Source organism: Heloderma suspectum, chromosome 6, assembly GCF_057233095.1.
Source record: "Heloderma suspectum isolate Gila_16-S chromosome 6, 16-S_ref, whole genome shotgun sequence".
Lineage (NCBI taxonomy): Eukaryota > Metazoa > Chordata > Lepidosauria > Squamata > Helodermatidae > Heloderma > Heloderma suspectum.
In genome coordinates this window covers 82,164,777-82,179,952 of record NC_139463.1, presented here as the reverse complement: position 1 = coordinate 82,179,952, position 15,176 = coordinate 82,164,777, and the positions used below count along the sequence as shown (strand labels likewise).

The 15,176-nt window shown below is 43.9% G+C and overlaps 2 protein-coding genes across 2 annotated transcripts; both read left to right on the top strand.

The window, feature by feature from the left end:
* Positions 1 to 231: 231 nt before the first annotated feature.
* On the top strand, positions 232 to 1,176 carry LOC146341486 (olfactory receptor 5BS1-like). Its single transcript, XM_084807487.1, has one exon. The coding sequence runs from the start codon at positions 232 to 234 to the stop codon at positions 1,174 to 1,176; it is 945 nt and encodes a 314-aa protein (XP_084663613.1).
* Positions 1,177 to 7,525: 6,349 nt separating this feature from the next.
* On the top strand, positions 7,526 to 8,467 carry LOC146341485 (olfactory receptor 5BS1-like). Its single transcript, XM_084808355.1, has one exon. The coding sequence runs from the start codon at positions 7,532 to 7,534 to the stop codon at positions 8,465 to 8,467; it is 936 nt and encodes a 311-aa protein (XP_084664481.1). The 5' UTR covers positions 7,526 to 7,531.
* Positions 8,468 to 15,176: the final 6,709 nt, after the last annotated feature.

Here is a 15,176-nt window from a genome sequence, read left to right as displayed (position 1 = left end):
TCACCTGTGGCATTTTTGAAATACATTCACCCCACTTTTCTTCAACACATTCACAATATTTTCTCCTCTGGATGACATCTTTATTGCTATGGAGTCTTCTTGCCACACCTTTCATCAATGGAAAATTGAACGATGCAACACCTTGCTTTATTCTAATGAATCCATTCCACTTTTCTTACATTTATTTCTGATGTTTTCTCCCCTACAGGTTTTAGTACTGCTGAAACAAAAATGGAAAATTGGAATACCACAGTGACTTATTTCATTCTCTTTGGATTTTCATACAATTTCCCAGTCCAAATTATCCTTTTTCTTTTGTTTTTATTTATTTATGCAATTACTCTGATGGGGAATGTCGTCATCATGGTGGTAGTAAAGAAAAATAGTCATCTCCAAAGCCCCATGTACTTCTTCCTGAGTCAACTGTCTTTCCTAGATGTCTGCTATTCTTCAGTCACAGTCCCTAAGGTGCTGGTGAATTTCTTTGACAGCCAGGCAATTTCATATAATAACTGCATTATCCAGATCTTTTTTATTCTTCTGATAGGGGCTACTGAAGCTTTCATTCTGACAGCAATGGCGTTTGACAGATATGCTGCCATATGTAACCCACTGCATTATGTAGAAACCATGAACATCCCTTTTTGTAAACAGCTGGTGGGAGGTGCATGGGCAATAGGTTTCTTCTATGCCATTGCAAACACACTGCCTGTACTGAAGCTAGTGTTCTGTGGTCCAAATATGATCAGACACTTCTGCTGTGAACTTCCATCTCTACTTGGCTTATCCTGCACAGACACTATAATCAGTAAAATTACATTTTTCATTACTGGTGGTGCAGTAGGGGGGTTCTCATTATCCCTTACTCTAATCTCCTATGTCAACATCATTGCTACAATCCTGAAGATTCATTCAGTAGAAGCTAGAAAGAAAACCTTCTCCACCTGCAGTTCACACATCATTGTTGTGGCTTTAACCTATGGGACTGGCTACTTCCGATATCTAAGGCCCAATTCAGCCTCTTCAATAGTTCTGGATGAACTTTTCTCTATCCAATATTGCATTTCAACACCCATGTTAAACCCTATTATCTACAGTTTGAAGACCAAAGAAGTGAAGGAAGCCATTAAGAAACTAATCAGACAAATGGTTCCTTATGTTAAATCAAATGGTTAAATGTTAAACAAATCAATAAAGCTTTTGTCATTGAGGCAGAGTTGAACTAAGAGGGCTTAAAACAATTGTTGAATTTTAAGCAAAGACATCAATTAATGTTCATGTTTTTCAAATTCTTGTTCCTTCATCCTAGGTCTGTTTGTATGTATTTGAGGAACAAGTAACTGGGTTCCTTGCAAGAAAGGTGGAATATAAATTAAATAAATAAATAAATAATCCATTCAATTTAGGCTTCATTCAACTGACATTTGTTTCCTTTGAATAGATGCATGGCCTCTTCATTTTATTCTAAGCTCATTACTTAGTTAGGTCCTATTTGGCTTAGATTCAGAGATTTTCCTGCAGTAGGGGATGGGCAGCACAGCAGCTGACTTTCCCATCTGGTCCTCTCTCTGCCATCCCTCAGAGAGCCGCCTGAAAAATGCTCTCAGGGAAGCCTTTGGAGTGGGGTGGGCTGTGGCACGGGTAGGGTGGACACTTCTGAGTTTCCAAAAAAGAGGACATGCATCACCAAAAAAGTGGACAAAAGAGGATAGTTATTTGCAGAAAATTTACATATGCTGATATGATGTATAGATGGAAATTTAGAAGTAATCATTCTAGGGATGTACGAAACTCACATTTTTGCGGATGTGATTCGTGGTGGGGGGGGAGGCGCTCCGTCCCTCCCCCCGGAATCCTCAACAGGGGGAGAGGTGATCTGGTCCTCCCCCCCCGCAATTCTGCCCAGCCGGCTCCGCTCCGTGGCGGCTCTGCGGAGCAGCCAGCCAGGGCTCTCCGCAGCCAGACTTCCGGCCGCAGATGGGCTGCTGTGGACGCAAATGGTGGCCGCCATAGCGGCCGCCATTTGCATCTAGCCAGGCTGCTGTGATAGGTTACATAAGTATTTACGTAGCCTATCACGGCAGGGAAAAAAAACAGTGTACGCAAATGGCGGCAGCTATGGTGGCCGCCATTTGTGTTCCCTATTTTTCGCCATTTTATCCTACGTAAATATTTACGTAGGCTATTAAGGCAAACAAAAAGGGAACTCAAATAGCATAGTGGGTGCCATTGGCATTCCTTTATTCCCCCACCGTTTTAGCCTACGTAAATATTTACGTAAGCCATTACGGCGAAAAAAAAGTACGTAAATAGCGCCCACTACACTATTTATGTTACCTTTTTTTTTCGCCGTAATAGCTTACATAAATATTTACATAGGCTAAAACAGCAAAAAAAGGGAACACAAATGGCGGCCGCCATAGCCGCTGCCATTTGCATACGCTGTTTTTGTTTTGTTTTGTTTTTCTTGCCGTGATAGGCTATGTAAGTACTTACGTAGCCTATCACGGCAAACAACAGATGCAAATGGCGGCCGCAGCAGCTGGTCGAAAGACCAGCCGCCACCACCGCCAGAGCCACTGCCGGAGCCACCACCGGAACATCCGCAACAGGTAAGCTTCATCCCGGGGGGGAATCCGTGGGGGTGGGGGGTGGGAGGCCATTCCACCACGGGTTTCTGGTTTCATTTTACTGCAGTATGGAAGACTGTGAGCAGATGAGCTGAGTGCTTTGCTCAGTCTGCTGTCCAGGTGCTTCTGATGGGCAACTTCAAGGCCCAGCTCTTCCTTCCAATGTTTCTTCATATTTAAACTGGATCCAGACAATTTCCTGGGGAATGGGGTAGGCAGCAGCTGACTTTCCCACCTGGTCCCCTTGCCACCATGCCTCAGAGGCCCCTTCAAATGCTCCCCTGAATTCAGAGAACCCTGTGGAGTAGGGCGGACTCTGGCAGGGCGGCTCAGTGGGAATGAGATTGTGGAAAATCAGGCAAAGCCACTTTCTGGTCTCCTCACAGAAGGTGCTTAAGTCCCTTTTTTAGTTTTCCTTTTTGCAATCTTTCCCCTCATCCATGTGTAACAAAGCTCACCTCACTTTGCAGAGTCCCCTCAACCTCAGGGGACGATTTTAATAGGAGGGACCTCTGGGGCTCCTGGGGACAGGACAGGGCGAGAAATTCAGCTTCCACCTGCCCCCTTCCACAGGTAAATCTCTGGATCTAACCCAGAGCTAAGTTTCTCCTCTGTGTAAATCCACTGAGGTGGTCTTTGCAGAATAAACAGCTGAAGATAAATGTACCTAGCAGCTATCCACTGTTTGCACAGTGATATAAAATTGTTCTCTACTACTATAACACATACACATGCAGCAATACAAAATTCCCCTCACTAACTTTAATTGCTCTCTTGGGATGAGCATTTTCTGCATCACTTCCATGATGAAAATCATCTCTCCAGAGTTGGATCCAGCTGGTATTAAAATGAGAGTTTGCTATATCTTTGGCCTGAGGGAGCAGAGGAATCATACTGAAGGATATCAGGTAATTTTCTTCCATTCTCCCATTAAAGGAGTCCAGTCTTAGAATATCAGGATGGCAAAACAGACAAAACTGTGTGCATTTTTAATAGTTTCATAAAAGTAGGGGTTTGGACAGATGCAGTTTGTCTATCGGGGTGAGAAAACCTGCTCCTAACCAAATTCCCTCCTCTACACCCATTCTTGATGACAGAAAACAGAGCATTGCTGGATTTGTTTCCTTATGGTAGTGTTTAGGAGGAAGAATAGATTATCTGCTGTGATCTACATGCATTTTATACATGTTGTTCTTTAAGCTGCACCCAAACTTCCAGCTCAAAACTGGGGAGTTTGGGAGGGAAATATTCCAATAAATGTCTCCTGGTTCACTTCCTCCCCCTTTCCCCCTTTGTTGGGGTGGTGGGGGTGGGCATCAATTGTTCAGCTATGGTGGTGATGTTCCTCTTGCTTGTTGGCAGCCGTCATCCCCCCCCCGAAGTTCCAGAAGCTTCTGGGGGGGAAGGGGTGGCTTCCAGCTGTTGAGAGGAGGGCTGCTGACCATTGGTAAGTTTATTTATTTATTTCTCTACAGCCCAATAGCCGAAGCTCTCATTTAATGGCTTCTTCTCAGGGAGCTTTTATCCTGCTACTGAGATTGCTTACTCATGGAAGTTTGTGGGCCCTTTAGATGACTTTGTTAACCTCCAGGCCATCTCCTGCTGTTGTTGTTTATTCATTCACTCACTTCCGACTCTTCGTGACTACATGGACCAGTCCACGCCAGAGCTTCCTGTTGGCCATCACCACCCCCAGTTCCCTCAAGGTTGAGTCCATCACCTCCAGAATATCATCCATCCATCTTGCCCTTGGTCGGCCCCTCTTCCTTTTGCCTTCCACAGTAAATGTGGAAGGCAAATCTCCTGCAGTAAATGACCTTTATTCCATTGTTAAAAAGATCAGAGATAATGACCTATCAAATTACCCCACTTCTGTTCCACCTGTGTTCTCTCTGTGAAAAAGGAAAATCTTCAAGAAGAGGAGGCAGAACAATGAAACACATGGAAGACTCAGATAAGTGGGAGAAGGAGGGGGAAATGGAAGGGTGGGGAGGAACCACATGAAAAAGGAACCCCTTGTGGGCCTGTATTTAAAACGGAAGCAGAAAGACCCATTTTAAATGTGGGATTTTAGGCTGGTGAGGATACCCTAAGAATTCTCACACTGATTGCCAAATTTGCACCTTCAACTTTGCCATCTGCAGATGGTCTGATAAGAATTGGGGGTAGGGCATTTTATGTATTTGCTACATTTACTACATTTCTTTCTTTTATTCAGTTATCTATTTATTACATTTCTATAATGTCCAAAAGCCACAGCTCTCTGAGTGGTACACCAAGTTAATTTGGGATCGCTATCAGTTCCTCAGTCAAAAGTCTTTGTGAGTCTGAAAATTCCATCATTTGAAATAGCCCTTCTAAAGGTTGATTCACATTGTTGCTACCTCTTGTAAAGTGGTGATTTCTGTAGATTCTGAGACTACCAGTTCTCTCCTGCATTATCAGAATTGTCCAAGGTAGAAATGAGATACAGTGATGTAAAGCTTCATCTGCTGATATTGATTGCATGAAGATTTGTTTTTCTTTTCTTTTTGTGCACTGTTTTCCTGATGCACACTTATGCTCCTGCTCTTTAGTAAAATGCCACACAAAGAGAATGTTGATACAATCACACCAAGTCTGCTTTTTTGCAGTGTTTTATCAATGCACACAGGTGCACATGCACATTGATGATACACTGCATACATTGGATAATACATTGGATCCAAATATATCCACCCCAGAAAGAGCAGAAGAAGAGTCCAGAAGAGGGTGAGGTGACTGAAAAACAGTGTTGTGAGGTGCAGTGCCTAAGGAGACTCAGCTTTGGATCAGGAAACGTTGGTTCAAATTTCACTTGGTTGGTTTTATTGTGATTTTACTTGTATTTTTACCTTGAATATTGTAAAACAAGTAGAGAAATTTATTTTATGAGTTCAATGTATTTAATAAATAAGTAAATAAATAAATAATTTGACTTACCTTTTGGGATTCTTGTAGGGAAGGGAACTAGATCTTTTGTGAAGTGGGATGAATGCTTCAAATTTCACTTCTCCCATGAACTCACTAGGTGGCCTTAGACAAGTTACTCTCAGCCTCAGTGCCCATGTCTGCAATATGGGTGATAATGGATGAAGCCCTTCTTCACATCCCCCCCCATTCTGGGGTGCAGAGAGCGGCAACAAGAGAGAGGGCTTCTTAGTAGTGGCCCCCCAGCTCTGGAATGCTCTTCCAAGGGAAGTTTGCCTGACACCTAGACTGCTATCTTTCTGGTGGCAGGTTAAGACTTGTTCCCCCAGGTTTTTATTAAAAGTAACAACACACATTTAAGCATTTTGGCTTTTTCTTAACTTAGTATCTGCAATATTGTTTATTATCCTAATCCCTGCAATGTGATATTGTTTTTCATACTTCATTGGCACTTTGATTAGTTTTATATTGTTGATTTTATTGTGATTTTACCAGTATTTTTATCATGAATATTGTAAAACTTTTAGAGAAATTTATTTCAGGGGTAATTCAATATGTTTAATACACAAGTAAAGATGAATAAATAAATAAATTGACTTAACTTTTAGGATTCTAGTAGTGAAGGGAACCATATCTCCTGTGAAGTGGGCTGAACACTGCAAAGTGCTACACACTTGTTATCTTTAGTGGGTATGCAGATGATCATACACACTTATAGGGATGTACGAAATTGGCCTTACCTGGCTCCGTCGGGTTCTGCTGGGGGGGGGAGGCGCTCTGTCCCTCCCCCCAGAATCCTCGCCAGCTGGGTGTGCTCTGCAGAGATTCTGCAGAGCCGCCGGCTGGCTCCACCAGCAGCTGGACATCCGGCCGCTGGCTAGCAGGGATGCAAATGGCGGCGGCCATAGCCGCCACTGTTTGCATCCCTGTAGTCAGCCGTGATAGGCTACGTAAATCTTTACGTAGCCTATCACGTCTGAAGTAAAAAAAAACAAAACATGTGTGTACGCAAATGGCGGTGGCTATGGCTGCTGCCATTTGTGTTCCTTATTTTGGCCCGTCTTAGTTTATGTAAATATTTACGTAGACTAAGACGGCGAAAATAAGGGGAACGCAAATAGCATAGCGGATTTTTTTTTAAAGTCAGACGTGATAGGCTACGTAAAGATTTACGTAGCCTATCACGTTTTTTTTTTTTAACCTAGCCGTGATAGGCTATGTAAATCTTACATAGCCTATCACGTCTTTTTTTTTTTTTTTACACGGAAAATGGCAGCAGCGGCAGCCGGTCGGAAAACTGGCCGCCGCCGCCACCGAACCGCCACCGGAGCCACCACTGGAGCCACCGCCACCCAGAAGATCCGCCCCAGGTAAGTCTCGTCCCGAGGGGATCCACGGTAGGATCCGTGGGGGGCAGGCCATTCCACCACAGATTTCGGGGCCCCGAATGCGCTGGCATTCGGCCTCCCCGAGATCCATGGTGGAATTCTCTGTCATCCCTACACACTTATTCTATTTTCAACCAGCTCACTAACCCTCTATGTTTTCTGTATTACCAATGAAAACTACAAAAATGCATTTGTGCTTAGTTAACCATTTTGAATGGTTTACCAACATTAACCATGCAATCAAAGTTAAGCATTTTTAACACTACAATCCTCTGCACACTTTATTGGAAGTAGGGATTGTTTTCAAAGAAACATGCATAGGATGGAAGTTGGTGAAATTTAAGCATGAGCATTGATTGCAGTACAGGTTAAGAATGCTTAACTTAAGCTGAATTAAATCTTTAATGGTATGGGTTCTCTCTCTCTCCCCCTCACCCTCCTTCACCAATTAAAAAAACCTGAAACATTATTTAGCCTGTTGCATGTCTAAAAGATATCCACTCCACTTCCCCTAAATATGTGTATTGTTTTTCTCCTGTAGGTTCTAGTTTCCTTAAAGCAAAAATGGAAAACCAGAACACCACAGTGACTTATTTCATTCTCTTTGGATTTTCATACCAGCTCCCAGTTCAGATATTCCTTTTCCTTCTATTTTTGCTCATTTTTGCAATAACACTGCTGGGGAATATGATCATCATGGTAGTAGTCAAGAACAGTAGTCATCTCCAGAGCCCCATGTACTTCTTCCTGAGTCAACTGTCTTTCTTGGATATCTGCTATTCTTCAGTCACAGTCCCTAAGGTGCTGGTGAATTTCTTTGACAGCCAGGCAATTTCATATAATAACTGCATTATCCAAATGTTTTTCATTCTTCTGACAGGATGCTCTGAAGTTTTCATTCTGACAGCAATGGCATTTGACAGATATGCTGCCATATGTAACCCACTGCATTATGTAGAAACCATGAACATCCCTTTTTGTAAACAGCTGGTGGGAGGTGCATGGGCAATAGGTTTCTTCTATGCCATTGCAAACACACTGCCTGTACTGAAGCTAGTGTTCTGTGGTCCAAATATGATCAGACACTTCTGCTGTGAACTTCCATCTCTACTTGGCTTATCCTGCACAGACACAATAATCAGTAAAATTACATTTTTCATTACTGGTGGTGCAGTAGGGGGATTCTCATTATCCCTTACTCTAATTTCCTATGTCAACATCATTGCTACAATCCTGAAGATTCATTCAGTAGAAGCTAGAAAGAAAACCTTCTCCACCTGCAGTTCACACCTCATTGTTGTGGCTTTGTTCTATGGGACTGGCTACTTTCGGTATCTGAGGCCCAACTCAGCCTCTTCAGTAGTTCTGGATGAACTCTTCTCTGTCCAATATAGCATTTCGACACCCATGTTAAACCCTATTATCTACAGTTTGAAGACCAGAGAAATGAAGGAAGCCATTAAGAAACTAATAAGGCACAAAACAATGGTTGAATATTAAGCAAAGCAAATAAATCAATGAATTGCTTTGCCCTTCAAACTCTTGTTCTTCCACCTGTTTTTTTCCCCATGTATTCAGGTTAATTAATTTCAGCTTAGGCTACAACTGACTGAGGTTTATATCTCTGGAATAGATACAAGGCCTTTTCATTTATTTTGTTTAAGCTTATTTGTTTAATAGGTCATACTGGATCCAGAGCTTTGTCGCAGAAGGGGAAGATCCCCATTCTATCCCTGCAGCTCCCCCCCCCCCATTATTCCTGATAGTCAAGGGACCATTCTTGGTGTGGTGGGCTGTGGCATGGGCATCTGAGGGGGAAGTGAGAGATATCAGTAAATCAGGCACAGGTATTCTGTTCCTGAATTGAGCAGAATGGATTCTGCTCCATTCACAGAAGGTGCTTCTGCTGAACTTCCTACAATTTCCCCCTTCACCATAATCCCTACACTACACAGCTCACCCCGTCTTTCAGGGGCACCTGACCTTCGGAGGAATATGTGTGTGTGTGGGGGGGTGGATGGTAAGGAGAGTACAAGGTGGGAAAGTCATCTTCTGCCCACCCGCTTCTCTGAGGGAATCACTGGATCCAAAGTATTCATTATATGGTTACCAAAGACAAATTCATAAGTCATGTGACTGCTCCTGCTGAGAGTACAATGCATGTGAGTGCCTTTCTTCATGGAAAGACATTTCTGTAAGTCAGCTTCTGCAGGCTTCACCTTAACAATGCCAAGTGTGTGTGTGTGTGTGTGTGTGTGTGTGTATGTTGGTGTGGTGAAATAGGTATGCATCTTATTTAAGCCAATTCCCACAACCAACTAACCATGCTAAACACACACTTTTTTGAGGTCTTGAGAGAACTACACCTCCAGTATGATGTGAGAGCTTAAGGGCCAAAGAGGGCATGGGGGATCTTATTGGTTTGGTTAAAAGCAATCATGGAGGGGAGAGTTGGTTTGGGGCCATAGAGCTTCGTGAAGGGTTTAACACTTCCCCCCACAACTATAACGTATGCTGGAGGACTTTTCTACACAAAACATGTATTGTGCACTCATCATTCCCTCCTTGTGGGTGTTTATGGGTTCTCTAGACAATGTTGTGTCCCTCCAGTTTCACTTCTGCATCTAAACAGACTTTTCGCATGTTATTTAGAGCAGTGAAAATGTGGCATTTAATTGTGAAAGTGAAAGAAAGCATGACTTCCTCTTGTGTATTGGCACTATTCCAACACACTATTTGGACCACAGTGCCATCTAGAGGTTATGTAGTAGAAAAGCAGGAAAGGAAACATTCCTCGTGTGGTGCTCCAATCTCAATGCTGTGACAAAATTGAAAGTAGATGCAGTGGAGTAACAGCTGCATGTAGAAAAGCTGAGACTGTTATTTGCCTAGCCAAAAGGAACAATACTTCCCCATACTTGCTGCACCTACCATCAGTCAGGAGAATGAGCTTAAGCCTGAAAATCTGAGCATGTCAGCAAGAATCAAATTAATCCTTACTTCAGACCAGCATTCAAGTAAGAACCCCCACACTGAGCAGCAGCCTGGACTTGGCCTCTGATTTGGAGGGTCAGGGATGCATTGGACCAGTTGCAGTGGACACAGAGGTGCTGGAAACCAGCTTAGGTCCCAGCATCATAACTGGGCAGATCCAGAGCCAATCAGATTCATGGAACTCTGAACAGTCCCCTCCCCAACAATAAAGTACCCTCTCAAACTCAGGAACCCATACCAACATATCATCCTGCTGACATAGGCAAAGTGATGAAGAATGCTAGGGGAGCAAGTCAGAGGCCTCCCTCTTTAAGGTCTTCCACTCCACAATCAAAGAACAGAACCTGGGAAGGGACAGTAAACTCTGAGCCATAAAAGGCTTAAATCCTAGACAACTTTGGAGCGAGTTGCTCACTTGGTGTTTTCCATGCTGTGGCAGCTGCTGGCGGGCCTTGCTTTATTGTGGCTCATGGGCCTCTAGTCAAGGTCAGGACAGGGCAATCTAGACACAGGTTTATCACCTTTTTGAAGGACATGGAGGTCATCCCAAAACTTCACAGTGATGATCTCCCGGTCTTATTGACTTGGAAAGCCCTGCACCCCTATCTTCGAAGTGCCAATCGCTATATGCCTATGATAATCCCTGAGGGGGAAGCTTACTGTCGTGTCAAATGGACCCCAAGGATGAACATGGAATTACGGGCCATTCTTGCATCAGACAACATGCAAAACATTAGGACATCTCTAATACTTAACACCCAAATAATGAGCCCGGTGGAATTATATCAGGAGTTAGCCTGAGAATTGAAACAAGCCTTCACTCGGAGAGTAAGGGTGCCTCAACAACGGCACCATCCACCCTCGAAGCCCTGGTTTGATAGGGAATGTGTTCAAGCCAAAAAAGCCTTACAGAAGGCCTATCAAAAGTATAAATTCAGTTCTGATCTGAAGGCGGCTCAAGATCTTCTTGAACAGAAAAAATCCTACAGACAGCTACTGATACAAAAGAAAAAAAAGGCTTGGAAGGAGAACTCTGAGAAACTGATTCAAGCAGCCAAATCTAAGGATCCAACCATATTCTGGCGGTTGGTGAAGATCTCACCAATTTGTGGACCAACATTGCCAGACTGCTATATTCATCCAAAGGCTTGGGAGAAGCATTTCCATCAATTATACAAGGATTCTGATGCTGCCCATGTGGCCTGGAATATTGCACTTGAAGATGCTCCGCCTTGGCCCCTGGTCCTGGCTTCAGAAATTTATGATCTAGTTGCCCAGATGAAAACGGGCAAAGCACTGGGCAAAGATGTGATCCCTCCAGAGGTGGTCAAAAATAACTTAGAATGGTGGGGTCCGGCTCTAGCATCGCTATTCTCCTACATTGGCATGACTGGGCAGACACCAGAAGATTGGGGCTCTGCCATTATTGTTCCTATATTCAAGAAGGGAAAGAGAGACGACTCCGCAAATTACAGACCCATCAGTTTATTAAGTACTATCGGTAAATTATACGCCAGGCACTTATATAGGAAGCTTAAAGACTGGCTGGAACAGGATATGATATTGGTGGAGGAGCAGGCAGGCTTCAGGGAGGGTCGCTCTACCATAGATCAGTGCTTGGTACTACAGCATCTCATCGAGAAATACATCTCAAACAAGGTCACCTCACTTTATGTAGCCTTTATAGACCTTAAGGCAGCTTTTGACTCTATCTCGAGTGTCAAACTATGGAAGAAATTAGAGGCCTCCAACATTGATAGGTGCCTGCTCCTACTCATTCAGACTCTATATAGGGACACCTCCCTTAAGGTCAGATGTAGTGCTCATGTTGTTGTTGTTCAGTCTTTCAGTCATATCCGACTCTTCATGACCCCATGGAGCATAGCACGCCAGGCCTTCCTGTCCTGCTCTCTGTCTCGGAGTGTGCTCAAGTTCATATTCATTGCATCGGTGATGCTATCTAGCCATCTCATCCTCTGCCATCCCCTTCTCCTTTTCCCTTCAATCTTTCCCAGCATCAGGGTCTTTTCCAGGGAGTTTTCTCTTCGCATTAGGTGGCCAAAATATTTGAGCTTCAGCTTCAGTATCTGTCCTTCCAATGAGCACTCAGGGTTGATTTCCTTTAGGATGGACTGATTTGACCTCCTTGCAGTCCAGGGGACTCGTAAGAGTCTTCTCCAGCACCACAGTTCGAAAGCATCAATTCTTCAGTGCTCAGCCTTCCTTATAGTCCAGCTCTCACAGCCATACATTACTACTGGGAAAACCATAGCTTTGATTAGACGGACCTTTGTCGGCAAGGTGATGTCTCTGCTTCTTACTATGCTGTCTAGGTTGGCCATAGCTTTCCTCCCAAGGAGCAAGCGTCTTTTAATTTCATGGCTACAGTCACCATCTGTGGTGATCTTGGAGCCCAAGAAAGTAAAATCTGTCACTGCTGTAGTGCTCATGGCCACCTTACAAAGGCTGTTCCAACAAAAAAAGGGGTCAAGCAAGGCTGCATTCTCGCCCCACTTTTGTTCAACTTCTACATCAATTCAATGGTAGACCAGCTAAACCATACCAATTTTCATCGCCCCAAAATTGTGGGGAGGCATATAACCATTTTACTATATGCAGATGCTGCTGCTATTATCTCAAGGACTCCAATTGGGCTTACAAGAGCATTGCGGAAGTTGACTGAATACTGCGAGGAAGGAGATCTGATGATCAATTATCAAAAAACAAAAATCATGACTTTTGCAAAAAGACCAAAAATAAGATCATGGATGAAAAACCAACATAAGATTGAGCAGGTTTCTCAATTCAAATATTTAGGGGTAGTCTTCCAAGCAAAGGGTCCAGGAAGGCTCACGGCGAATATGTGGCATTAAATGCAGAAGCTCATCCGCAATAGCACAATTTATGAGAATGAAAGGCAACTACTATATCCCTTTAGCCCTCCAATTATACCAAGCAAAAGTACTAGTGCAATTATTGTACGGCTCTCAATTGGGGCCTTTCCCGAATATCCAAACATTAGAACTTGTACAATCAAAATTTTTGAGGGCAATATTGGGTGTTCCTAGGGATGTCTCCAATGCAAAGATAAGATTAGAGACTGACCAGATCAAAATTGAAGCTAGGGTCTGGGAGGCTATTCTTGTGTACCGACTTAGACTGTCATATTTTCCTACTGGCCTTGCCCCACTAATTTTGCAAGACGATTTTAAATCCAGTTGGATTCAGTCAACTGAACAGAAAATAGCTTTCTTGGGGCTTCCCTTGCGGACTTTATTAAATATGGGTTTTGATCAGACATTGGAGACTATCAAGCAGCGCATTGCAGATATTGAGAGACAAAGTGACCTCAATAGTGCCCCAGAATTCTATCTCAGGGAGGACTATAGATACATTGTAACAGCTGCACCCTATCTTGAACTACTGGAACTGCATAAACATAGAAGGGCATTTACCTTGGCCCGTCTAAATGGACTCCCCTCGGCAGTTTTGGAGGGATGGTTAGGGTTGGCGGAGAATTTCTCCCCGAAACTTCGGGGGGCCGAGCGCCAACGTGTTCGGCCCCCGAACAAGTTTCGGGGAGAAATTCTCCGCATCCCCCCATCCCCTGCACCCCCCCCCGGGACGGGACTTACCTTTGGCGAATGTCCCTCCTGGCGGCGGGTCCGGCCGGCGGTTCGGCGGGTCTTCGACCGGCTGCCGCCGCCGCCATTCCAATAAAATAAAAAAAAAACGCCCCCGTGATAGGCTACGTGATGATTAACGTAGCCTATCACGGCTAGATTTTCAAAGTCAGCTGTGATAGGCTACGTAAATCGTCACGTAGCCTATCACGGGTGACTTTAAAAAAAAAAAAAGCGCGTACGGATAATGGCGGCCCCCATAGGGAGCCGCCATTCCCGTTCCTTATTTGGTCGCAAATAGCGTTGCCCTTATTTTCGCCGTAGTCTACGTAAAGATTTACGTAGACTACAGCGACCAAATAAGGAACGCGAATGGCATTTTACGTAGCCTATCACGGCTGACTTTGCAGATCTAGCCATGATAGGCTACGTTAATCATCACGTAGCCTATCACGGGAGCGTTTTTTTTTTTTTTTTTACTTTTTAGTTCTCAGCCGGGCGCCTCCTCCCCGGCCTGAATTTCGGCCGGGCGAGGCAGGAAGCCTCCCCCCCCGGCCTGAACTTCGTGGGGTGAGCTGCGAAGCACCTTCCCCCCACTGCGAAAAGCTTCGAGGACAGGTAAGGGACTTTCGTGCACCCCTAGGGATGGTACAAAAAGATCCCCTGGTCAGACCGCCTCTGCCCCTGTGGCTTGGAACAGATAGAAACAACAGAGCACGTTTTGCTGTGGTGTATATTTTATAGAGATATTCATGCCGTACTCATCTCCCCACTGATAAATCGCTTTCCGGGATGTACAGGACAACAATATGTCTACATATTGTTGTCTGACACTAATTCGACATTTACGTATAGTGTCGCCAAATTTTTTGCAGCCACGATAGGTGTTCGAAGAAGGATGCTGAGGGAGCTTGGACTTACCTAGTTGGATCAAAGACAAAGTCAGGAGAGTAATGCTATTCATCCAATATGGCTGATATGCATTACATTAGTACTACACTGTGTTGAAGTGTCTATTAATCTATTAATTTGATTGGGGATATATGGCAGATAATTTTAATGTAGTTCCTTTTTTGAGCTGGTCTTTGACGGTAATAAAGTTTTATTCTATTCTACTACTTACCAGTGAAGATCCTGAGAAGGTTCCTTTGCAGGGGAAAAAAATCCCAGTTCTCTGCAAGGATAGAGGAGAGAAGACATTGCTGCTTTGCCAGTAGAACCTCAAAGAAAAGAAGGGATTTGCTCATGCAGTGTGGAGTAGTAATTGGCTCTCTCCTCTGTGTAACTACCCTGAGATGGTCCTGCAGAAAACCAACCCCTGCAGAATAACAACAAGAATTAAAACAACATGTATAAGCTATCCAGGTATTGCTGTGAGATCTTTAAAACACACACACTCACAGGTTCAACAATACTAAATGTGCATTTCCCTTGCTAACTTTAATTGCCCTCTCAGGATGAACATTTTTATGTGACATGACATCCACCTTTCCATGGACAAAAAGATTTATCCAGGGTTGGTTCTGGCTGGTATGAAAGTGCTGCTTTCTTCTATGATTGGTCTGAGAGTACAGAGGAACCATCCTGGAATA

What these genes read in the sequence shown, in the direction of transcription:
- LOC146341486 (XM_084807487.1), top strand. Translation starts at nt 232, where the DNA reads ATGGAAAATTGGAATACCACAGTGACTTATTTCATTCTCTTTGGATTT.
- LOC146341485 (XM_084808355.1), top strand. Translation starts at nt 7,532, where the DNA reads ATGGAAAACCAGAACACCACAGTGACTTATTTCATTCTCTTTGGATTT.